This window comes from Stegodyphus dumicola, chromosome 9, assembly GCF_044657685.1.
Source record: "Stegodyphus dumicola isolate Sdum_Otavi_A_Nest chromosome 9, ASM4465768v1".
NCBI lineage: Eukaryota > Metazoa > Arthropoda > Arachnida > Araneae > Eresidae > Stegodyphus > Stegodyphus dumicola.
In genome coordinates this window covers 159,588,132-159,615,419 of record NC_140776.1, presented here as the reverse complement: position 1 = coordinate 159,615,419, position 27,288 = coordinate 159,588,132, and the positions used below count along the sequence as shown (strand labels likewise).

The 27,288-nt window shown below is 32.3% G+C and overlaps 1 protein-coding gene across 2 annotated transcripts in view; it reads right to left on the bottom strand.

The window, feature by feature from the left end:
- Window positions 1-4,100: 4,100 nt before the first annotated feature.
- LOC118188834 (uncharacterized) overlaps window positions 4,101-27,288 on the bottom strand; it is a 66,241-nt gene continuing 43,053 nt past the window's right edge. For both annotated transcript variants that reach the window (XM_085824272.1, XM_085824274.1), the window contains 4 exons: window positions 25,518-25,759; window positions 23,672-23,878; window positions 18,586-18,781; window positions 4,101-4,379 (listed from right to left, as the gene is read on the bottom strand). In XM_085824272.1, the coding sequence (XP_085680398.1) occupies window positions 4,223-4,379; window positions 18,586-18,781; window positions 23,672-23,878; window positions 25,518-25,759 (802 nt within the window). In that variant the 3' untranslated portion in view covers window positions 4,101-4,222. The remainder of the gene's footprint in view (window positions 4,380-18,585; window positions 18,782-23,671; window positions 23,879-25,517; window positions 25,760-27,288) is intronic.

Sequence of the window (27,288 nt, the reverse complement as noted above, 5' to 3'; positions counted from 1 at the left end):
CATGCTACAGTTCTGTTTCCTCAAACTGAGCAAACAGAATTGAAAGATGCCAAGTTGTAGATTTTCTTTCACCAAAATGGAGCATCTGTTTCCTGGATGGTGGATTAGCAAAATTGTACCTATCTCATGGCCCACTAGAAGTCTTGATCTTATTACCTCATTAGGCTTGTTCCTCTGTAGTGTTGTCAAAAATGAGGAGTACAATCAAAGAATAGATAATCTTGGTCTCTTCAAGAGAAGACTGACACAGACAATTACAAGTATATCCTGAAGTGTTTTTGCCAGGATATAACTGAAATTGAGTTACTGTTGTGACTTCTGGGTTGTTAATGATGCTCATACTGAAATTTACTAATTTTACTTGTGATTTTTTTTTAAGGTTTGAGTTAAATAAAAGTTAAGATTTAAAACTCTTTCACATACCCACATTTATTCTTGGAGATAGCAAGTCAGCAAGAGTTAAGCAGCTTTCATTTTTACAATCGGTAATGATGGAAGTATGTCTCCAGCTAGAGAAATGTTTTAAATAATGCAAATATTTATGCTTTGGTATTTTAAAATTTAAACAGTCGTCAGTCTTGTGTGGAAATTACAGAATTTATGATATAGTCTCCCAGTCCTTATATTTATTTATAGTAAAACTTTAACAATTTAAAGAATCGATCTTGTGAAAATTATGAATTCTTTTTATACAATCCCTCAGTTAGTATATTTCATATACAGTAAGACCCCGCTTAACGCTGTTTCGTTTAGCGCTGTTTCGGTTTAGCACTCTTTTATTTCAACCCGGGGATTCCACGAAATCGCTCGCAGCATACGGGGATTCCCCGAAATATTATGCAGCGATAGGTTTCAAATACATATCCGAAAGAGTGTACTTGTATTTCTTGTTTGGTGCGGTATTGTACAGACATATTTTTATTATTGGAAACATTCAATTCAAGAAGCAGCGGCTAGTCTTTCTAATGATGAGCTCAAGGAATTAACTGAACAATAAGAAAACAAAAGTGTTGACAGCAGTGATTCAGAAGAAGAGCAAAAAGAACTTTCGATGGCGTTTGTAAAAAGGAGTTTGTCTACCATAACTGAAATAATGGATCAATTCATTGAAAATGATCCAAATTTTGACAGGAGCTCAAAAGTAAGGTGTGGTGTTAGAGATGCTCTATCCGTTTATGAAGAACTTTTAAGAGAACAACGCAAAAGAAAAAGGCAAATAACATTAGATGCTTTTGTCACAAAAAGGCAGAACACTGAAAACGTGGAAGGCTAACTAAATATGACCGACTTAGAATTTTATTTGTTTTTTTTTAAGAATATTCGTTTTGTTATTTATATTTTGTTTTTATTTTTGCAAGAAATAATAATGTGGTATTAATTTGGGCTTTAAGAAATAAATGTTTGGTTTTATTTTTATTAAAAAAACATACTTTTTAAATTTAATACCTAACCAATTTCCTAGCCATCTTTCCCTAACCCCAATATTTACATGTAAAGATAGCCTCGTTTAGCGCTGTTTCGCATTACGCTCTACTTTGATGGAACGTATCCCCCGCGTTAAGCGGGGTCTTACTGTATAGTAAAAATTTAAACATATTATAAAAAATGAAATACAAAACATTTGATTTGTGTATACATAAAAAATTAATAGCAAATTTTAACTTCAAAATTTTGCAGTTTTTGGTATAATTAGAAGGTGGTTTCTTCTTTTTAATATCAATATGCTTATTCTTTTGTGAGATACTAGCATGTAACATTTTTTCAGTTATAAATTTGTTGAATTTGATATGCTGAAACATAATTATAAACATTTACACATATAATTTATACATTATCTAATGCTAAAAATGTATGAATATTTTCATAAAGTTTTATTAATTTAGAATCATAATTTTTGGAAGAAAAACCTATAAAGATGTTGAATTTGTAATTTTTAAAAGATTGAATTTTTAAGTTAAAATTGGAAAACCATTGCTATTTGCATTACTTAAAATGCATTTTTAGCTGGAAACGTGTCCATGACCGACAGTTGTGAAAATAAAAGCCTGATTAGGACATTTATGGGCACAAGTGTATGTATGCACATATAATGACTGACGTATGCTGTGCTATAATCTATTTGTAAAGAAACTTTGCATGCAAATGCAATTTAATCTGGACAATGAAGACTTTCTAGAGCTTTTGTGCATCAGAACTAAATATTCTAAAAGTTTATTAATAAGTGAAACTTAATTTTAAGGACAAAACTTCCATTAGATTTTGGTTATGGCTGCCAACCTTGACTGATAATGTATATCTAAGATTCATGCTTATTATGAACATTTGTCACAATTTGAAAGTGGTTGTGTCAGCAGGCTGAAAGAAGCTGGATATGGAAAGAAAAGAATGATGTGGTATTCAGATCATGCAGTGTGGTACTTGGATGATATTGGTAGGAATGAATGAGTTAACAATGGCAGGTTTCAGTATCAAGAGTGCAAGAGTCAGTTTAGAATGATGGCATGAAAGGAGGACAGATTGATCATTACAGCCTTTGATTTAGCTCTATCAGTGATCCAATGTGTGGATGAAACAGAACTTAAGTGGATGAGCATTCAAGAATTCATCAGTTTTCCTTGATGAATTCTATTTTGAACCCAGTTTTGATGACCGTCATAAATTTGATGGAGATGTCTAGCCCTCCAAGCATTTAGTCTTGAAATTTCAGAGTTCCTCAAATTGTCATGAATAAGTGATATTTTCTTGATTTTAATTAAAAAATGACTATCTCGTTTTGTATCTTGATTCTTTTTCTTCCAATATACATCCAAACCAAAATCAGATACATTTAAAAGCTAGCAGAAATTTTCATGTATAATGAATATAGAAGACAGCCTTCTGTACGGAATTTTCCAGCCGTAACGCTGAGGGCTAGGATAGTACTGGATTTTAATTTTTATTGTAGCATGCTGCACAAATTAACAGCAGAATGTCATTTCTTTTTATAGCTGGGTTTTTTTGGTTCCATCCTTACAGCACAGAGGTACATAAATAAATAAAATTCTTTCATCTATCATTTTTCTATCTCTTTTAGGGCATATGTAAGTGAACTTACCTTTCAATAACTTAATGCTCGAATACACTTAGCGTGCATATCTACTGGTTGCCTTTAGGACCGTCAAATACTTCCAATGCTACCTACTTTACTAGATGTCTTCCTCGTAGAGCACATTTGGTAGTTGATAGTAATGTAACTTCAGCCATTTTAGAATTAATCACACTTCACAATTTAGTGGAATAATGGTGTAATGCAACGTGCAACATTAGTGTTAGCAGCTGATTACTTGCAGTACATTTAAAGGCAAAATGACGAGATATTGCAGCCTATATCAACATATACTATTGCTTTAATGTACCATAAAATGACATTTTTTATCAAGATAAGACATTGCTACTCAAAACTAACATTAGTTTAGCTCCTGAATGTTAATTGAATTTGATATATATTTATTAATATCTCTTTTTGTTATTAAACTTGCTTGATTCCTTCTTCCAGAATTCGAAATTTATGCTTAATCTAAATATAATTTGCACATTTATTATTATTATTTTTTAAATTTGTATTTTTAAATATTTTTTTAATAAATTTTTCGAAAAATTTTTATATTATAACCTAAAAATTTTTTAACATCATCTTAAAGTAGATTTAATTCTAAGCTTATCTGCAAAAAATTAGAGTTTTCTATTCAAAATTTTCTAAGATTTACATTTTGGCGTATTTAATATAAGCGATAATATCGAAAATATGGTTTAGGTGGTTTTTAAAAATTATTCTCATGCATCAATGAAAAATAAGGAAAGTATGTAGGTTACTATAAATTAAGAATTTCATCAAGTGAATTATTCTTGGCACAAACTGGGGGGGGGAGAATCCACCAAGATAAATTTTTAAATTTCTCTATAATTTTCTCACCAAAAATTACAAAATTTAATATTTAGACATAATTTGAGTCTTAGAATTGAAATATGGAAAGAAAATGGAAATATAATATATATCTTAAGTCGAGCTTTCAAGACATTTTTTTTCACAGTGTACATTTGCTGTATTTTAAGACATTAAATTGACATACACTTTTATTTACAAATAGTTACAAATATGCTAACATAATCATAGTTTCTGTATATTGCATATGACTTTCAGCATTTCTATAAATGCTTGGAAACTTTTTGAAATTTTTTCATTTTAAATTGCAATATTTATATCAACCACTGATGCTGATGTGTTACTGAAGAAAATGGAGACAATTTCCATTAATGCAAAGTAAGTGCACGCAATACCTCCTGCTATTCCTACAGCCATAACTTGAATAAGGAATCCTTTTTCAGAAAGAGAGATTTTCCTGAAAAATAAATATAATTTTAATATTTAGTGCTGATATAAACTTCATTATTTATGATTCAAATTATAAATTCATTTCTTAATCTTTGTAATAATAATGTTGCCTTTAATGAAGTTTTCATCGATTATTTTCCTATACATTGAGGTAATATTTTGACAGAGGTGCACTTTAACACTAGATTGCCCAAGGAAGTCATTTTGACTGCTTTTTAATTTCAATTAGAAAAACAATTATGTATATAATGACACAATTTCTTAGAATTTTGTGCAACATGTAAATGTGTTTATTAATAATTGTAGTTATCCCCCTTCTTTCATTTCCGGTATATATATGTGTTATACCTACATTGCCCAAAAGGAAAAATTTAAATAATCAAATGACTCTTATTATTAAATTGAGTAAATTTCTTGTATGACCAGTTCGGGCTCTGTATTAAAATAACAGTTTTCATTTTTTACTTCCTTGTACGAAGTAAAAAGGAAGTATTGTAATCGCGAAAAGTTTCAGGCAGCATATTTCAACGAAAATATCCATTTTGACCGCTATCGAATGCAATTTAACGATGTTTTTGCGTGATATCTGTACGTAAGGACATAATAAAATACTCTTTTTCCTTCAAAAAAATTATAAAACTGCTTTAAAATTAATTCTGAAGAGAATTTTTCGTGGCGTCTTTGCGAACATATATACGTACGTGCGTACGTACGTGCGTGCGTACGTACATATCTCGCATAACTCAAAAACGAGTAGCCTCAGAACGTTGAAATTTTGTATGTAGGACTGCTATAACATGTAGATGTGCACCTCGTATTTTGGTTGCAATCGGCCGCACCAAACGGCCGTTTTTTAATACCGTTTATAAATATATCCACTCTATTACCCGGCTCAGTGATCAGTTTCTTTACTCTTATATGTTTATAAATTGTACATTTTTTGCTTTAAAAATGATTGAATTATGTTGTTTTTATCTTCCGGTTAAGGATTTTATGCCTTTAGTAAATCTGTGTGCAATAGTTTTAGAATTATCAACAATTTTAAAGTTGTTTAATTGCCGCTAAGCCTGTTTTTAATGGCGGCCATTGATATTTACATTTGAAACAGGAGACTAGTGGATTTGTTGCTAATCTAGAGAAACTTAGCTTCAACAAAGATAACGCATTCATTTATTATTACCAATTAAATCATTATTAATTCTTTCTGGAATTTTTTCGAGGAAATAAGCGTTTGAGATTTACTTCGTAATTTTTAATATAGATATTTTGAGTTTTTATGTGTTTTTGCCTTCTCGCGAAGTGAGAACTGAATTAATTAAATGAGAAATACTCAAACGTCTGTGAAAAACTTATTCTTTTTTGTTTTGTTTGCTTAATTTCTTTTATACATAGTTATAGCTTTATTATAGTATTTGAATAGAATATGTGGCACCTATCGCCAGAGTGTTGCTATGGTAAAGAAAGTGAATTTTAAAGAATGCATTAATTCTATTGTGGTTTATGCGCTGTCGGCGAAGTAGGTTTAATTCAATCTAATAAGTTTAAATAAAATGCAAGAAAAAATGCGTATAATTTAATATTCCGTACAAGGAAGTCGTGGTGTACACATCAGATTTATTTTCAATTACCGTCGCATGATAACATACAAGTACATGATAAATTGTCGATTTGAGTCTATGCTTGATAAGTTGCATTTTCTCAATAAGCTAAAGTAGTACTTGTTATTCCAATCTCAGTGAACACGTTGTTCTGAAACTTGTTGAGCCATATGGAAGCTGTGGAAGAAATGTCACAACCGATAACTTTTCCACTAGCATGTCACTTGCGACAAAATTATTTGTCAAAAAAAAAAAAAAACAACTCTAGTTGGTACTATTAGAAGAAACAAAAGTGAATTACCCAAATCAGCCAAACAAATGAAGGATAACTTGCCTCTTTTTTCCACTCTGCTACATAAATCAGAGAATTGTGTTCTTACAGTGTATAAAAGCAAACCAAATAAAAGAGTGGCTGTTCTAAGCATAAATTTGTGAAAAATCATAAAAGTAATAAAAAAATGTTACCAGAATCTATTCAATTTTATAACAGCCCAAAATGTGGAGTTGATATGACCGATCAAATGGCCAAAAAATATACAGTAAAAACTAGTTCTCTTGGATGGCCCCTCCAAATATTTTTCAATATTTTAGGTTTGGCTGCTATAAATGCTTGGATCCTTTACGAAGAAATGACAGGAATACAAATGCAACGAAAAGAGTTCTTGTTTCAAATAGCAGAACAGCTTTCAACCGAATACAGAGCTGCAAGATGGAAAAAGTCATCATAATATGAAGGCTCACAAAGATCAACTGCGACATCAAGATGCAACTCATTCTAACAAATGCAAAATTTGTCAAGTACGACTTTGCAACAACAAAACAAGTAATATATGTGAAAAATGTCGAAAGTATGTTTGCAGAAGATGTACATATAAAAAGATTTCATTTGCAAAAACTTTACAAATAATAATGCATAAATTATTTTTTTTCCAAGTGAAGTAATTTTTTTATTGTTAATATTTACTAATAACTTGTTATATAACTGTAAATAATATTAAAAATTAATTTTAAACAAATTTCTTTACACATAGTTATTCTTTCACAATGCAGTCATTTTGACCGTTTTTGGGCCATATAGGTATATACTGAGTTTCAGTCCTTCTAGTGAGTTCTTTCAGTCTTTCTAATTCGTTGCGACATCGAATAGACCTTGGCTATGAGTTTTTTATATTTTGTTAACTCTTGTCGTTAAGGGTCAGTACCATAATGGAAAAATGACTGCAGATTTCAACTAACTGAGAAAATACTGTTTAAAATTACTTCTTGTATATTTCAGATACTGATTTTTCTGCCTAGATCCCGACTATAATATTTCTCACAGATAAAGCATTATTTGATAGTACTAGTTTCGGATTACACGTTCGCCAGACCACCCCTAGAACCAGGCCCAGGGGCTCTGTCCTCGCACCTTGGAGAGGATTGACACCAGCCGCCGAACGGCGACGCTAGTCGGCCTATTTGCTACCTACCAGTCGCTCCCTCTTTGCTTCACTCAGGAACATTACCCAGCGTACCCAGAATACTAACCCCCCGGACTACTAGAGCCCTAAGCTCTAGGAGCTGCTATTGACAGTCCTAGAAATCCCCATGAAATGTTTTTAATGATGCATATCATTTACCTATACATTATTTTAATTTGAAATATGACAGTAATTCTCAGTCAGCGACTGTATAGTATTCCGACTGCTGATGACACGTTCTTCTTTGTTTGTCTTTTGAAATTCGTATAAATTTATTAATAACATGCGTTAATGATGTAAGCGAAAAAACTACGCTGACAGCGAGAGACTTTATAATTGACCGAGCTATTGCGAAGAGAAATGTTGCCTGTTCCAGAATTAAAGCCCAAGGAACTTGACATAAAGAAATCCGGACGTGGAAAAAATCTCAGATGAGAAAACGAAGAAAAGGGAAGAAGAGAAGTACCAAAAGGAGCAAGACAATCCAATCGGACAAGTTCGCAAAACGTGACGAGCGATCGTAGCTTTCAAGGAAGATCCAAGACAATGCAAATCAATGACAACAATATGAGAAGATACAACTACAGCAATGGTTCCAATGACAAATTCAAATAAACTAAACAACCTCAATCAATAGTGCTAAATACAACACAGTACAATACAACTATACAACCCAATTTAATACAACTATTCAACGCAATGCACTACAGCAACTCAACAACAACCTATTTACAACACTACTATATCATCACAATGCGAAAAATCTCACAGCATTAGTTTTATCAATCTCCAAGAACAATATTCAAGCTACAGAATAACTTCAATCAAAATCAGATGCATTGGAAGTGTAAACAGCTACCAATTGAGGAGCTAAGTGAAAAAGTTGTCGTCTCCTCCTATGAAGGTGTGAGCTGCAAGTGGTTTGAGGCTTCTATCTTCGTAGAGAATTTCATAATTAAAGACTCGGGAGTAATTAACAAAGTCACATTGCATAGCTTTGTTGAAGAATTTTTCATTAGATCTTCTGATGTAATCTGAAATCGTCTCAAGTTTTAAGTCTCTGTGTAAAAGTTCATTGAGGATAAGATAGTGTGAATCAGTAATAATGCACAGAAATTTGTTTTGCACTACTTGTAATTGATGCAGTTGAGTTTGAGTGACCGTGTTCCAAGCAGGAGCAACATAACAAAGTATCGGTGGAATGCAAATGGTATAAATATGTTTTTTTTTGGTATGCAAGCTAAGATTTGAATATTTTCCAATGACCGGGAGAAATCTGCATATTATGCCCATGGCTTTGCTCTTGACACTATTAATGTGGCTAGGCCAAGTGAGCCTTTGGTTCAAAATAATTCCTAAATATTTGGCCTTTGTGACCAGAGGAACACTCACACTTTGTAACCTGAAAAAGGTAGAGATCTTTAAAAGCAATGTTTTTCTTAGTTTTGCTGAGAATTAAAAGTTGTGACTTGCTAGCATTGATTTTTACGCGCCAATTTGTTCACCAGTCTTCTACGGCATAGAGGTAATTTTGCATTTTGTCTATTGCATGATTAGCTTGGATGGATTTAATTGCAATCGCCGTATCGTCGGCATAACATGATAACAGAGAGTAATTGTCCAAACCAGGATGAGGAAAATCTGATATATAGAAAAGATATAGCACTGGACCGAGAATACTTCCTTGTGGAACGCTGGATCTTATATGTCTTGAATTGGATTTTTCATTTCCTCAAGCGACGAGGAAAGTGCGGTTCTGCAAAAAGGAGACGATCAGTAGAATGAGTTCTCTGGGAAGTCCCAAGTTGATAAGCTTGAAGACGAGCCCCTCATGCCAGACGCGGTCAAAGGCTTTTGCCACGTCCAGCATAAGGAGCGCAACACTTTGCTTGTTATGGAATGCAGATCCCATAAATTCTACAATTCTTACTAGTTGTCGAGTAGTACTGAGGTTTTTTCTGAATCCGTACGGATCATTAGGTAGCAGGTGAAGAAAAGGTTCCAATCTTGTGAGAATAAGTCTTTCATAAATTTTGTCAAGGCTGAATAACAAAGTGATTGGACGGTAGCCATCAGGCTTGGTCACATCTTTACCCAGTTTGGGAAGAAGAAAGATCTTGGTCTGCTTCCAAGGATCTTGGAAATAGTTGAGAGCAAGACAAGCGAAGAGAATAGTAGCGAATTTACTGATAAGGTTTCTAGGTAAGTTACGAAGCATTTTATTAGTAATTTGATCACTTACAGGAGCTTTTCTGATGTTGAGATATCTAATAATATTAGTAATTTCCATAGGAGAAATAAGCCTTGTGATGTTATGGGCCGAAGAAGAATGAAGGCAGTAATACACATAGCTTTCCAGAACATCTTTAAAGGTCTGATTCATGGGCTCCATATTAGGAGTAAGCTGTTTTTCCAGGTGTTCAGCGAAATTATCAACTTTATCTGTAAGTGAGTAGGCAATTTTAGTATCCGTATGAATATAAGATTTTGAAGATACTTCCACAAAGAACCATCATTAATATTTAGATACAAAATCGTCTCTTGTTTTCTTTTTAAAATCAGTGATAAGCTTCTTGATTCTTCTATTAAAAATATTGATTTCTCTTTTAAGGGCAGGGTCCCAAATACGGTGCCAAAGCTTCAGCAAACGGTTTATTTCTTTGATAATGTCTCTGATACTACGAGGGAGGCGAATATTATTATTAGTTAATTGAATAGTAACTGTAGCATCTCTGATAGCTTTCAGTATACTGTCAGTGAATATTTGAATAGCAAGATCAATATCCTGTTTGGTAGATAGTGAAGTGAAAATAGGAGGATGTTTGATTAAGATATTGTGAAAAGTAATCCAGTCAGTATTATTTCTGGTAATAGGAGGGTCTTCTTTAGAAACACCAAAAGAAGCAATGACAGGTACATGATCAGATGTAAGTTCTGCCTTGACTTCCAAGGAAAGAGGGATAGAAGTACTTCCACAACAGTGGATATGGGGCAGGTTTATGCCGTGAAAGTGGTGAGCACTTTTCTTGTTCAGATTCCAAATCTTAAAATCAAGCAAACTGATATCAAGGAACCGCTTAGTAGAGGGATCGACAATATATTCAATTTGTTGACAAAAGGCTTGCTACCAGCCACTTAACTGTGAATCATACTCGTACATTTAACTTTGGTGATCCAACAGTGGGTTCTCGTACCCGAAATGTGGGAAGATTGTGGGGCTCTGTTAAATTGCGAAACAAAAAAACAAAATCGGTACAGGTCGACATATAGAGTCGTCTTTTCGGAAATCAAGGTAGAAATTCTAAGGCAAAGACAAGCTTTTTGATGCTATATTAAAAGCAGTCGCGACTATAGGGCAGCCACAAACTAGTATAATGGTAGCGATGAAAATCAAATACAGTCAAAAGTCGTTAATTCGGACACCCATAATCCGGAATGATCTATAATCCGGACCTCAAAGCTACAAACTTTCTGCGCATGCGTCATGTTCACGCATGCGCGCAGGCGTTTACGAGAGCGCGTAAGACCCTTACGGCTGCGAATATGTTTGTGCGCATGCGCGTTTAATGTGTAACGGAGTTATACGCTAAGCTAAAGTTATCTAATTCAGTTAATGTTGCAGATTGCATTGTTCATTAATCTTCGAATTGGATCCGGCTTATTATTTTTTGCAGACTGTTAGAGCAATTTTATAAAAGTAAGCTTGAACTTTCGATTATGTCAAATAGAATTTCCGATATATATTTACTACAAAGCGAAAGTATGTTTTGAAATCCGAAATCTGTTTATCAATTTCACGCTGCTCTGCGGCAGAGGGGGGGGGCGAAACGTCATTATTAGATTATGATAGATTAGAAAGATCATGTCAAATAGAATTTCCGATATATATTTACTAATATGTAATTTGTATCTACAAAGCGAAAGTATGTTTTGAAATCTGAAATCTTTTTATCAATTTCACGCGGCGGATTGGAAGTTAATCTGTCAGCACTATCCTTATCTTCAGGGCAGATGTTTTTATTTTATTTGGTTTACAATTCCGTACTAAGTGTAGTACTTTATCTCGATGTACTCCGTCTTTGATATGATTTAAATCAAGTTCCTCGTCATTATAATTCGCTTCCGATAGTGAAGAAAGTGACCCAGAGGTTATTGAAAACGAAAACATTTCGATTGACAAATTAGTCGGTATTCTTAACACAGCAATTATAGGACTTGGACAGCGGAACTTTGTAACTAAACAAGAAATTATGTCTGTTTAATAGAATTAAAGAGAAAGTATTATCACATGAAACGAAGCAACTTACATTGAAGGAAATGTTTAATAAAGTAAACAAATAAATATTAAGCTTTTTCTTTTTGTAAATTTTGATACCCTTTAGATCATAATTGTTCTTTATTTCATAAATTACGGTTTCATATTTTTAATTTTGTAATTTCTGCATGCCATCTTACCAGATTTAAACTGATGATCTATAATCCGGAAAAATCGATAATCCGGAATCGTCGAAGTCCCGAGGAGTCCGGATTAACGACTTTTGACTGTAGTACCCAATTTTTTAATTAGTAATTAATAACTTAGTAAACCACAAAACATGAATATCGTGAAAAATCATGAAAAGTGAAGCAAAGATAATTTTTAAAGGATTCGAAAATAACTGGATTTAATATGAAAAAACACTTTAGTTGCAGATATTAAAAAAAAATAGAAGCAGTTTACTTACAAACAACGATACAAAAGTTATAAATCAAGTCTATTGAGAATTTTAACACGTCGATTAGCTCTAGTGACAAAATCTGGGACTTTAGGTGATGAATTATCATCTTCATTGGAATCTGAATCATTAGCTGCAGGGCGTAGGGGCACTTTCATCCCTTCGAGCATCTTGGGCAATGAATGGTAACTTTTCCGAACTGTTGACTTCTAACGGATAAAGTCTCTGGAATGGTCTCAACTTCTCTCCATCAGCTGTTCTCACTTTGTCAACTTTTGAGTGCCCATCTGCTCCAATAAAGACTTCAATGACGATTCCATAAGGCCACTTGATACACTTGCCATCAATTTCTAGGAGAACGGCCTCCCCAACTCTTAAAGATTGTGTCTTAAAGAATGTACAAAAACGCAATCTTATATTTAGGATTTTACTGTCGATTTCGTCTAAATCAGTTGTTTCACTGCTAGGAATACTTTGTAAGAAACAAGCGGGAGTTAATGGTTTCAGACCTTCCGGATTGTCTTCAATATATGTAAGTGGCCTAGGGTTTACTGTAGCTTCGCAGTCACATAGAACAGTTTCCAACTCTTCACAGTCAAGACTTTTCCTGTCCAAAATGCGTAGCATCTCTTTCAACATTCTAACCATGCGCTCCCACCATCCTCCCCATCCCCACCAGACGGCTATTGGAGGGTTAAAATTCCATTTGATTTTCTTGATAGGGGAAAATGACATGATCTCCCAATCTAAATTTCTTAGAGCATTGCTTGAACCAATGAAATTTGTACCATTGTCAGTGTAGATTATATTTACTCTACCTCTTCGAGCAAAGAATGTTCTTAAAGCGATAACCAAAACTTCTGTAATACAATTGTCCACATAAAAAGATTCTTTGAGTCGACAAGCTGTTTACTTCCTTTCATCAGGAGCGTTCTCTATATAGCTATAGTTCAATTTGTTGTTCAAGCTATAGTTGCTTCTAGTAAAAATGGACTAGGAGGAGCACCAAATACCACTTTTCAATGTCGGAGAGTGATTATTTCTTCTCGTCTTGATAACTCCTTCCACCGCAGAAATTTAAAATATTTCCTATCCTCTGGATTCAAACTGATTTTTAAAAATACTTTTTTGATGTCTGATGTTACGCCAGTAGCGTTTTTCCGAAACTTCATAATCAATTTGGGTACCAACTCCAATAAATTTGGCCATTTTTCTGAACAATTATTCAAGGAATTTCCTTTGGAATCTTTCGTCGACATTTTGTTGTTGTTACACCAATTTTTATCACAGAATGGTGTGGTAAATAGTGTCCTCTTTTTCTCGTCTTTATTTACAATTTCAATAATTCCATCCTGAACCCACTCATCAAACACATCATCGTATTCTCTTAAATGTCCAGATCTAATGAGATTTTTGGTAGTGGACATTAATCGTTTAGTGGCAAATTCTTTATTCGTTTCCAATTCTGGACGTCCACTTTTCCATGGCACACATAATTCATATCTTTTGTCTTCGTTTCTTTTAATAGTTTTACGGAAAAAATCTACTGTTTCTTCATCGGTTACCTGCCTTGACTTTACTTCTGCAGAACATCTTATACCGATGACACCTAGACTCCGTAATTCCGTCAGATTTAAATTTTTAGCATATACAATACTCTCCAAAGTTTTGAGTAGTTTCTTTGTTTACCTTGAAGCGTCCATCCAAGTTTTGTTTTAACAGCTACCAAATTGTTATCAATGGGCTCAATTCTCCCAGTCAGTAATGCGCCAAGATAATCTGCTCCTATTAATAAACCTATTTCAGGTGCATATTCTCCTGTATCACTTAAACGCATATTTTTCTTTTTCAAAATTGAATAAATATCAGGATCTTCTTACACGTGGAATTGCACCACATATCTTCTTTTCATCCAAAACTGAACTAGTGTACTTGAAAGTTGAACACAAGCTTTGTAATGTAATATTGTAGACATTTTGGGATTCTTGTTAAGTTTCACTGACCCCAAAAAGTCCGTGACTCATCATTTCTTGATCTACAGGTTTCAATCCTAGTTTCTCCGCAATATCTTTTCGTATGAAAGATCTCTGAGCACCAGTATCAAATAATCCGCGAACGATTCTGGACCTGTCATCATTGATTAATACAGTTACATTGGAGAATTTTTTGGTGACAAAAGAACCTGTGCATCCGATTCAGATTGTTTGTCTTGTTTCGATTGATTTATATTTGGACACAAAATGCTATGGTGTTTTTTCTGTTATGTTATATTTGGACACATAATGCTATGGTGTAACACTTTAAATAAGCTTTGCAGATCCTAGAATTCTGTCCTGGTTTCTAACAGACGAAATAAGCCCCCCTTTTCGCCTCCAGTGAGTGACATCTCGGCAGCCTTAAAGCATTCTGTGGTATTATGAAACGACTTGTTACAAAATAAACAATGCTTGCCATTTTTCTCAGCTCTTTGCTTTTTATTAGATACAATATGAACTGCAGTGGGAACTTTTTCTTTCGTTTTAAATTTTTCAAATTGATCATTCGCAAACCCTGATCGAGCAAGTTGTAACCGCTCTTCACTTTCGACTTCCAAACGAAGAAATTCTACTAAATTTCCTAACATGTTCATCTTGTCTTTATTTTCTATATGGTTATGTGTGCGTTTCCACTCCTTGATAAGAACTTCTGGTACAGCTGATTCTACTATAGGATATAACATTGCTTCATTTTTTTCAGACGTTACGCCTAAAGTCTCGGTGCTACTTTGGTAGTTTGGTAGACGATTGCACGGATTTTTGGCGATTTACGTTGGCGCAATTGTTGGCGCGGTTTTTACAATCGTCAGCCATCTTGAAAAACGCTGTTTTTACGCATAGTAAAGTATTCGAAACTTTAAAAAAAAAAAAAAAAAAAAAAAAAAAAAAAAAAAGAAAAGAAAGAAAGAAATATCGTTAAAAGTAATGGATTAATTTTTTGTTGAATGTCGTTTTTTAAGATGGCAGGCAAGTGTAAATAAATACATTTACTATGAGTATAAAATACTAAAGTAAGGTTATTATTACTTTCATATAGCAAAGAAGAGAATATAAAAACACTGTGCGAACGTTTAATTAGATTAAAATATTACTTAAATTGAATATCGAATTAAAAACATTATACCAACATTTAAAAGAATTAAAATATTATTTAAATTCAAATACTTTAAAGTACGTTATATAGAATATAATTAACATTAAAACATATGTGACAATAATTATCTCAGCAATTTTTGAAAGTAGTGTATTAATTTTTTTTAACAAAAAATTGAAGTATACGATTGTAAAATAAAAAAAAAATATGTACTTACATTTTTTTGAGTCTTTTAACCTGTCGTTTATTGATAAGTACCACAAAAAAAAAATCGGAATCATAATTTAGATATCAATGAAAAAAATTTGAAAAAGTAATATCAAAGGCAGGAATACAAAAGTTAAAAACAAACAAAAAAAATTATAAATAGATAAGCAATTTAGAGCCAAATTAATGGATCATGAAGATTAAAAATAACAAAAATTTGAAAAAAAACTCTCCAATAACAGATGTTGTTTTTAAGATTTCGAAGATCCTTTAACCGCCCCTCCCTGAAGTACATGCCAATCATCCCAGTTTATGTCTCGAATAATTTCGAGAAATTTAACATATGGATGCTTATTCAATGCAGAGGAAATTTTCCTAAACAAATACCAGGCTATGTATCCTTCAAAATCTCCTCGATGATTGTAAACTGGCAAAGAATTTTTGAAGTCATGCCATTGTCTTTCAACTGTGTTAGTATGAGCTCCGGTTTCAGGATCTACGAAATGGAGCGAATGGTTTAACTTGCAAGTGATTGAAACCTTCGCTCAAGCGGTCATAAGCTTTTCAGCAGTCCGAAATAATCTGGGTTCCCGGTTCGATCCAATCCTTAATTAAAGCGAGAAGAGTATCCGCTGTTCTGTCTGGCACAGCAACCTGACTCGCGGTCTATTCCCCCCCAAAACCCACTGCCCTACAACGAATCGACCTTTGTTAAACTTTCTTTTCCCGATTTTGGACTCATCAATCACCACAATTTTCCCTGGCCCTCCGATCTTCTCCGTTTTAGTTTCTACAAAATTAATTAAAACGTCGGTTACATAAGTGCGCCAGTCGGCTACAGCTTCTGAAAAAATGCCGAACTCACATTGAATTCTATCGTACGAAGAACCCATGAATATTTCGTACACTAGAGCTAAAATGACAGCAATTGGAAATTTACTGCCGGTAAAAAAGGAGGAATGTCTAATACATGTTTTTGCCGTTACAGCGATTATTTCTTTCACCGTAATCACAATACCATATACGCCCGTCCTCAGAATCCGCTCTTTTAACCATCTTCATCTGTGATCCCCATTTCTCGCACTTCATTGAAGAAGCAATTAGTGAGGTTTTCTCCAAAAATTTAAATACATTTTCTCTGACCCTTGTAACAATTTATAAATAAATCTTTGATTAGGAAAGCCAGGCTGGCCAAAATAAGGTCTCAAAGGACAATGTTTTGATTCTGATACCAATAATTCTTGGTACTTAACAATAACAACATTCATGTTTGAAACAGACATCTTTGAAGGAATTCGAAGACATGAATTAAATTTTAAAATGGCGCGGTAATGCACAGATTTTCAGTAACCAATCAAGGAGCTGATTACAGCTCGTTAATGCACAAATATTCAATCAGCGAACTGATTACATCACGCCTAGAATTAAAATTATTTAAATAATCATACATAATAAAATCATTTTTTTAATGCAAAATTAAATTGTATTTTAATATGTAACACCCATAAATAATGTTTAAAACACTAGATTAAATTTATAGATATTAAAATTAATTACTTTTAAAGTAAGGTGACGTCATTGATTACATCATCCACAACATAAAATTTCATAAAATATCATAAACAATAAAATTTTTATTTCAAATAAAAATGCAAAATTAAATTGATTTTTAATATTTAGAAGCCATAAATAATATTTAAAACACCGAATTTATGCATAGTAAAACGCATTATTTTTTAAATAAAATGACAACAAAGTATCGGTTACCATAAATAACTTATACAGCAATGGGTTTACCATAAGTCGTATTACTCGCCAAAAGAAAAATCGCCAAAAAATTGCCAAAATCCGACGAACTGTCTACCAAAGTATCACCAAAGTCTCTAATGCTCGCAGCTGAATCTCCAATTTAATCATAAAGAACCCGCAAAGTAAAATTTTTGCTCCTTTTCGCTTGCGTTAAAACTAGATTTAAAATTTCGCGAACATAAATTTGAATTAATAGTTCATCTTTAGCAAAACGAGATTTAAGTTGTTCAATAGCATTATAATAGTTTTCGCCAAATGGTGGAAAACTTGCAACTAAATCTCTGGCCGATGAACTTTCTTCAGTTGCTTGTAAAAGATATTGAAATTTGTCATCTGCATCAATGCTATCATCATCATGAATTTTTTAAAATTGTCCCCTGAATCGTAGCCTGTTTTTAATATTACCATCAAAACGTTTCTATTCTAACTTAGGAAGACGAAAATTTTGCTTAGTTTCATTTACTACACTGGAATTATCGCCCTTTCTTTCAGTGGTTGATAACATTAAATCAACTTTCGTTTCCATAGCAACCCACTGATTTCGATAGCTTTCCGTTAAATCCATATCCTTGGAAAATTCATCTTCATTAAAGTTTCCCATTTCTAGCCACGTTACTGTAACTTTTTCATCTAATTGAAATAATCTGTCAGCTTTATCATTAAAAATATTAAATACAGATATCAAATCAATCTTACTTATTGCTTTATCTTTTAGAACTTTTAAATTATCTTTTAAATTATCTCTTAGAACAGTTTCCACTTCTTTTAAAGAAGTTGTGAAATATTGCCGTAATTGTTGTCTTTCCCGTTTTAAATTATCCGTAGTCCTGTTGCGGATGCCAGTATTTTAAAGGATTCGAAAATAACTATGGATTTAATATGAAAAAACACTAATTGCAGATATTTACAAAATTTAGAAGCAGTTATACTTGTAACTAACGATAGAGCTTATTTTTTTTACTCTGGTTAAGCATAAAACTTAATTACTTTTAAAGAGAGAAGAGTCTTTTAAAGAGTCTTTTAAAGAGACTTACAGAGTTGAAATGTAGCTGGTATTACTCAAAAAATAATTCCTAACTTTGCGCAGTACTAGCTCTCCGCCAAACTTAGAACTACTCGAAATTATGGTAAAGCATAGTAATTTTGGGCTTTGACCACGTTAGATTCTCAGTTTTGGAAGCCATTTCGCGATAGAGCTATTTTCGGGCTTTGGCTGTAATATATATAAAAAAAAGTCGCAATAAAATATCAGTTATCAATTATAAAATATTTAAAATATTAAGTAGAAAAATTACCTTCGTGTGTCCAGTTTGGATTCATCGTTGTTGCAGAGTTGAATGTAGAATAATGGAGGGAAAATGAATGTCAGGAGTGTCATGGTTGATCCACCAATAAGATTCATTATTTTGTCAAAATGGGGAATAGTATAAGATATTAACAAAACAAGTCCTACTATCAGACTTCGAATAATGCATCGCTTGTAATTAAAATCTGGAAGAAAAAGTGATGTGCTTTTGGATATATATATATAAATCTAAATATGTATAAATAAGATAAAAAATATGTAAATCTGAATAATATGTAAATCTCAAAATTATAATTTAAACTAGCAGTAGTCCATAATTCTTCCTCTCTATTCTAAAAATACTAATAACTTTTCTGGATTCAGTCTATGTCACGTGGCTTACATAACGTTGGTGACGTAGCTCATAGGCCTGGGAAGCAGCTTTTATGGACAAAATGAGATTAAATCCTGATTTAACTTCTAAAGAATGGTCTAAGTCTATAAACAAAGTAAATGAAACAGCAAACAAAAATGATATACGTTATTTAAAAAATAGAGATACTAAGACTAAAAATGATATATGTGATAAAATTATGATAGAACATGTGATAAAATATGATAGACGCTAATCCGAATCCCGGGCGAAGGATAGAAAGAAGAATCACTAGACCTATTATATAAACAAAAAATCTGATGTGTACACCACATGACTTCCTTGTACGGAATAATAAATTATACTCATTTTTTCTTGCTTTTCATTTAAACTTATTTTATTGAATTAAATCTACTTCGCCGCAAACGCATAAACCACAATAGAATAAATGCATTCTTTAAAATTCACTCTAGTATTTGTTAATCATGGCAACACTCTGGTGCTAGATTCACTTAACAGTATTATATTTCGTTCATATTATAACTCATAATGCACAAAATTTATACTATCTAATTGTTGCCACATGTTCTATTCAAATACTATAATAAAGCTAGAATGATGTATAAAAGAAATTAAGCAAACAAAACAAAAAAGAAACAGTTTTTCACAGAAAATTGAGTATTTCTCATTCAATTAATTCAGTTCTCACTTCGCGAGAAGGCAAAAATACATAAAAACTCAAAATATCTATATTAAAAATTACGAAGTAAACCTTAAACACTTATTTGCTCGAAAAAATTCCAGAAAGGATTAAGCATGATTTAATTGCCAATAATAAATGAAGGCGTTATCTTTGTTGTTGCGAAGATAAGTTTCTCTAGATTGGCAACAAATCCACTAGTCTGATGTTTCAAATGTAAACAATCAATGGCCGCCATCAAAAAAGGCTTAGCGGCACTTAAAGAACTTTAAAATTGTTGATAATTCTAAAAATATTGCATACAGATTTACTAAAGGCATAAAAACCGTAACCGGAAGATAAAAACAACATAATTCAATCATTTTTAAAGCAAAAAATGTACAATTTACAAACATATAAGAGTAAAGAAACTGAGATCACTGAGCCGGGTAACAGAGTGGATATATATATAAATATATTTATATACGTTTGGTGCGGCCGATTGCAACCAAAACACGAGGTTGCACATCTATATGTTATAGCAGTCCTATATGCAAAATTTAAACGTTCTGAGGCTACTCGTTTTTGAGTTATGCGAGATACGTACGTACGTACGTATATACGTTCGTACAGACGCCACGAAAAATTCGTTTCAGAATTCATTTTAAAGCAGTTTTATAATTTTTTTTTGAAGGAAAAGTGTATTTTATTCTGTCCTTACGTACAGATATCACGCAAAAACATCGTTAAATTGCATTCGATAGCGGTCAAAATGGATATTTTCGTTGAAATATGCTGCCTGAAACTTTTCGCGATTACAATACTTCCTTTTTACTTCGTACAAGGAAGTAACAAGGAAGTAAAAAGACATTTGAAATGGGATATTGTTTGAAATGCAAGGCGTGAAAGAACTCCAGATAAAAACCAAAATACTTCAAAAAATATTGAAACCTTTTAACATCAACAAGATACATATACAAAATGTAAATCACTCATTAGAAATTTTAGAAAGCGAAGAATATATGTTCTTAGCATTGGCGATCAGAGGCAAGCAATTTATGTTGTTTTTAAAGGCATTTAATAGATATAACGGAGGAGACAAATTATTTATTAACCGTAATTGATAGTTTTAGGACATATGCATGGGCTATTTCCATAAATAGAAAAACAGGAGAAGTCACGAACGTGTTTTAAAATATTTTTAACGAACGGATTCTCGGAGGATTCAAACCGAAGGCTCAGAGTTTATCAATAAAGATACTCAGCAGTTCTTTAAAGATATATTAATTGGTTTATTACAGAAAGCGTTGAAGTCAAATGTGCCATAGTTGAAAGATTTAATTAGTCTGTAAATTAAATTATTAGAAAATATTTAGATGAAGTGGATTTAAAAGGTATATAGACGTGTTAGAGGAATTAGTTAAAAATAATAGTGGTTCATATCATCAATTGGTAAAAATAACACCCGTACATGTATCTGATAAGGTAACGAAACTGTAGTTCGTAAGAACATGTAATAAGCCTAGAGAAATTAAAAAAAACCTAAATTCAGAATCGATAATACCATTCGAATATCCAAATTTAAATTTGCTTTTACTAGCGGTTATAATCCTACATTTAATGAAGAGAGTTTTATCATTTCCCGAGTTTTAAACTATGATCTTCCTATAGTCTATAAGATTTAAGAAACGAGAAAATTAAAGGAACATTTTATGAAAAAAATTTAGTTAAGATAAAAACGATGAAATTTATAAAACGTAGTAAATAAGAAGAGAAAAGGAAATAAAATCTTTGGCTAATCTTTGGAATATGGTAACAGGTAGTTTGGCGACATTTTAGTAAGGCGATAAAGGTTACTAGCTAGGACTTTAGCAGTGTACATGGATAAAATCAAGAGTGTGCGCAATGCCATTTTTGTGCAATTCTGAGATGTTATTTTTAAGTGAAAATAGGTCGACGTGTACATGGGTACCGTGTATGTGCAATTCTTAAAAACGCGGCAAGCAGTGGGCGATTCTGCACTTTCTCCCAATTTCGCACCTAATCTTCGTCATGATTAAGCACTTTTGTTAAATAAAAGTTCTAGCATAAGCGTAATTCGGCTAGCAGATTGTTGTAAAAAAATGTTGAGGGGGAAAAAAAATGCCTGTACTTCGTAAAAACAAAAGGGCGTCCCCCCAAAAAAATAAACTAGCAGGTTGCTGTAGCACGGTTGGTCGCCAAATTTTCGCCAAAAAATCGCGAAGTTACCATAATCCAAAGATTAACCAAATCTTTGTTAAATTATTGGGATATCTGAAAAAAAATATTTTAGAGTTCTGCACTTTTTAAAAATAATAAAAGTATTTTACAAAATGTAAAATAATTTTTTTATTATATTTAAGTATTTAAATTGTTTATTAAAAATTATTTATATTTTTATCTTCATCCATTTTTATAAGTTTGTGCTTCTCAATTTTTTAAAAATCATGATGTTCTCTTTTTCTTTTCTTTCTTTCTTTTTTCTTTAAATTTACGGACATTTTTAATATTTCATTTTTAAAGATTTTTTTACTTACAAAATTTGAATCTCTTTCAAAGTGTCATCGTGCGATTATTAATGTACTTCTTCCTTGTACGAATTGAAGGAAGTATTGTACTCGCAAAAGATTTCAGGTATCATATTTGAACGAAAATATCCATTTTGACCTCTCCCGAATCCATTTGCACGATTTTCTCGCGTGACATTTGTACATATGGACATGATAAAGGGCTATTTTTTTAAAAACAGATTGTCAGTAAAATGGATTCAGAAGAAATTTTTTTTCGTGACGTCTGTTCGTATCTATGCATATATCTTGCATAACTCGAAAACGATTAGCTGTAGAACGTTAAAATTTTGTATATGACACTGCTTTAACATGTAGTTGCACACATACCTTATCGTCGCAATCGGCTGCACCAAACATATATATATATACTATATATATACTCACCTTCTGTCGTACCCGGTTGGATAAACTCTGTGTGTTTATTCTTATATGTGGTAAATAGTACAGTTTCTGCTTTAAAAGTGAATGAAGTATGTTATTCTTATTTTCTCGTTAAAGGTTTATGCCTTTAGGTAATCTGCAGCAATAGCTGTAGAATTATCAACAATTTAAAAGTCTAAGTCGCGGCTAGGCCTAACGTGGCGGCTGTTTGTTTACATTTTAAACTCCTTGTAGTACAGTTTATTCAGTTGGTGTACCAGCGTCAGTGTCTTTTTGCTCAGTGGGACCAAAAGTTAAGTTTAAATTTCTGTGCACCGAAAAGTCGATGTCTTTCTACCCGTTGGTGAATTGCTTGTTTTGGCACCGAAATTCTTAAGTTTAATTGGAAAAAAATAATAAAAAATATAAAAAACTAACTGCTTTTAACTGTATTTGGTTTTTAGGTTTTTCTGTATTTTACAACTTTTAATGAAGATGTTTTGAGTTTTTATGTATTTTTGCGTTGCCGCGAACTGAGAACTGAATTGAATGAGAAATATATCTCCAATGAAATTCGGGAGAATATGTATACTGCAGCAAAAATGTATATAATTTAATAGGCTGTATAAGAAAGTCTTGTGCTGCCTACATCAGATTTTTTAATATAGAGCTTGTTCTCATTATTTTTATTAGAAAAATTTTAATCTTCAATTTGAAAGTTTGAGCCTGTAAATAAAAGAAGAATCTGAATATTAAAAAATTTGCTAATTTTAGATATATCTTATTTAATTCTTTGTTTGTTTTATATCTTTTAATAGCAGAAAAATAGCATTACCTTTTTGTTACCCTCAAGTTGTCCTCGCACGTTTATTTATTAGCTGCTTATGTATTAGCGTTTTATATTGAGTCAAATGTTAAGCGAAATTTCATTTTTATAGCTACAGCTGAAAATTAATGATATATTATAAATGATGAAATTAGTCTATTGTAAATTAATTTCTCTATTATTATTATTTTAAAAGGTTTAAGAAATGCATTTTTTAGGATATTAATAAAGCAATAATCCAGTCAAAATACGAGATATAGAACTTACTTGGTTCAACTCCTAATGCATCTTCAGTCTCTTGAGCCACGGGATTGATGACAATTAAAAACGCCAGCAAAATATGTGCAGCCAAACATGCTTCAATAAAAGATCTTAAATATCCTACTTCTATAGATAGGAGGATATTAGGTGCGACACTGGATCCGAGTACAGCATATCCCGCTGTTGTAACGGGCATGTACAGAAGTAAGAGACCTATAAAAATATGTAGATTATGGAAATGTAGAGTAAATATTATTGAATATATGTTATTTACTCGATTGTCTATTGTTATCTAGTCTATTGTTATCTAGAGTTAAACGAGTCTCTCCGATGCTGATTCAAAGAACCGATTGATTTCACTTTACTGAGCGAATGAACAGTGATTCCACAAAAAGGGAGTGGTCGCTCTTTTATAGTTTATCTAGAGTTGTTTTTGGAAGCGTGCCAGAAAAAAAGATGTGCTATTCGCTTACGAACTGATTTTCTTTACTGAGCGAACTCCTGATTTGGGAAAAAAAGCGGAATTCGTTTAGAGTTCACTCAGAGAAAGCTCTTCTTGGGAAACGCGCTAGGAAAGTTCGATTTCCATTTTAGAGAAGAAAAGAATGTTTATTCCCCCATGTTAAAATTGAATTTAATTTTTATCATTTTTCAACTTTTTGAAATTTGTTTTATTCCAGAATTTTATTGTTAGTTCAGTGTAGCAATGAGACTTTAGGGGATTTCAAAATTACAGTTGAAAGAGGTCATTACAACAAATTAACTCTTAATCGAGTGGATTCTTTCGATTCCACTGCACGTTCCATTCTTTTCGCTCTCCGCTCCAACCTTGCTAACAGTTTCTTACCTCACAGTTCGATCGATTCTTTGCGCTTTTCACTCCGTTCTCCCAAACCGCTCTTGATTCACTCCTCGTTCCCGATGTTTTTCGCGAAAGTTATTATTAATGCGCTGGACGTCGCAAAAAAAAAAAAAAAAAAAAAAAAAAAAAACTTCACTTCGGTTTTGTGAAACTTTGATCTAAGTAAGGCAGGTTAGGTTCTGTAAGGAAGTTATAAATTCTGTTTCTGTGTTTTTCCTTTAAATTTTTTTAAAAAAAAGTTTAAAGTTTGAGATGTGTCTTTTACAGAATATAAAGCAGGGCAATATTGTAAAAGTTGCGGGATTGGTTACATGAAGCGCATACTCAGAATATTAAAATACTATTGAGGTCGTCAGAATGACACATCAGAAGACATTGCGGAATAGTGCGACACTACTTAAATTCATATGTAAGTAAATTTATATGGCGTCGAATTTATAAAGAAAGTGAGAGCTTTTTTGTTATTTTATACTCCATTGGGGATTTTTGACCGCCGGAATGATTCGCGCTAGTTTTAATGAATTTATTTGTCAGATAATCTCACAACTTGAGCTCGCTGTTAAATAATCAACATAAAAAATCATAAATGTTTAAGATTAAATATGCCATATTCGTAACTTGTATTTGTTGATTATTTAATTAAATAAAGAATGTAAAGGACAATCTGTTTTTTAAAACTTTCTTCGGAATCGTTGGCGAAGTTTTGATAGGAACTCCGCCAACTTTCACGCTTGATGGAACTTTTACGCTTCATCGGAAAATATGTAAGTGCCATTAATTTAGTGATCTATGAAGCTTATGAAAGCTTCATAGATCACTAAATATTGTGGGCAATGTAAATACAAAAGGGTGCAAATTAAGACGATAATCTTTCTCCCCATTTTCCATTAACTTCAGTTCTAAAACTATTATTAGTAGGTGAAACAAGAAATATTGTTTTCAGATTGATATGATACAACAATGTTTAAAATTAATAAAAAAAAAACTCACCTGCAAATCCAATAAGCGTGGCCTTATTAAACTGTTGCCTGTTTGCCATATCATTCTGAATAGTTGGAAAGAAGAATACTCCCCCGAACGAAAAGAGAATGGTCCCAAATGCCAGAGAAAATGATGAAAAATTCGGGTTATCAAATTTCACATTTTTGGCATTAGGAATTTCTAGTATTACACTTGCTAGTAAGGAATAACAGGCTAGTGCTGCAGTTACTAAAGCTCCAATAGCAGCAAACCTAAGTTTTAGAACAAAAGAGGAAAACAACTCTTAAAAATCTGGATGAAGATTGATCTAAGCAAAATATAGAAATACCTATTATTAGGCTATTATAGGGCTTTGTCCCTGAGGGACTATTGTTTTCGTTTTGCGATTTTGCTTCGAATTACTCTGAATGTCCGTTTCACTTTTCAAACTCTTGCCGCCAAATATTATCGCCCTGTATTATATTTGAAGAAATTAAATAATGAAGAATCTGTATAAAATGTATGTATGTTTCTCGCATTGTGATAAAACAATCTTCCACCCAATATGGGCATCTGGAAACCCTTAATTTGGAATTTGTTTTATTATCAGTTTCATATTTTGTAAAATTTTAACGAATTTTTGATTAACAAACTCAAGAATTTCTAAACGAGCAGTGGTAACGTTGTACAGAAAAAATTTTTTTATCTCCAGCCGTGAAACTGTGTATCGGAAATTCTAAAGATATGCTCAATTAAAAATTATTTTGCGGTATTGCTTTTGTACTGAATTTTATGCTAATTCAGAAGTCAAACAACAAAAATCAGCGTTATATTTTCAAATTGTCACAGGACTAGTTTCGATGATTTTACTGAATCACCATCCTCAGCTGCAAAAGCATAATCAAACGCTTAAATATTTTTGGAATTTGAGGAAACGTTTATCAGACGCATTTTCGTTTTATTATCCGTTTTAAGTAAAAGGAATTCATAGTTATGAGTTCATTTTACTAAATAAGGGATAATTTACCATTAATTTTATTGATGCATGAATACATTTACAAAAATATTTGTAAGGAATCTTAAAGTATCTCTCCTAAGGAAGCTTTTAGCGACTTGCAAGACTGCTTAATAAGAAAAATTGGGACAACAAGTATTTCAAAAAGAAAATTTTCTTAGCCATTTATTTGGGGGTTGCAAACTGAAAATTGCAGATCGTAGTCTAACACCTCCAAGAAGACATTTGCCATTACAACTTTTGAAAAATTAAACATGTATAAAATTCAGAATAAGTTATAAAATATGATGATTTCATTAAAGCGGGCCTATTGCTGCTGGAATTCATGTAAGTAATTAACAAAATTAAAATAAAATTCAGTGTGTATAGAAAACAAGTAAAATGAAATTTTACTTAGTAACAAAATAGAAAATAAAACTCTTAATAATGCAGGAAATAACAACGGATTTTGATATGCTTTTTTAGACGTTATAAGGGAGCGACCGGTAAAAGCAATCAAAAATCTAAACCGCGTTCCTAATTTTGGTCCTAACAGAAATATTCTTTAATAACTTAATTTTAATGAAAGTAAAGTTTACACTGCATTTTTTTTAGTCCAAAGGGAACTTGACCTGAAGGACTATTAATTTCGTTTTGGCATTTTGCGTTGAAAACTATAAACGGCGAATCGCATTTCAAATTGTTGCCACCAAATATTATTGCTCTGTATTATATTTAAAGAAATTAAATGATGAAGAATCTGCATAAATGTATATATTGTTGCGTTATTTTTTCTGACACCAGTTC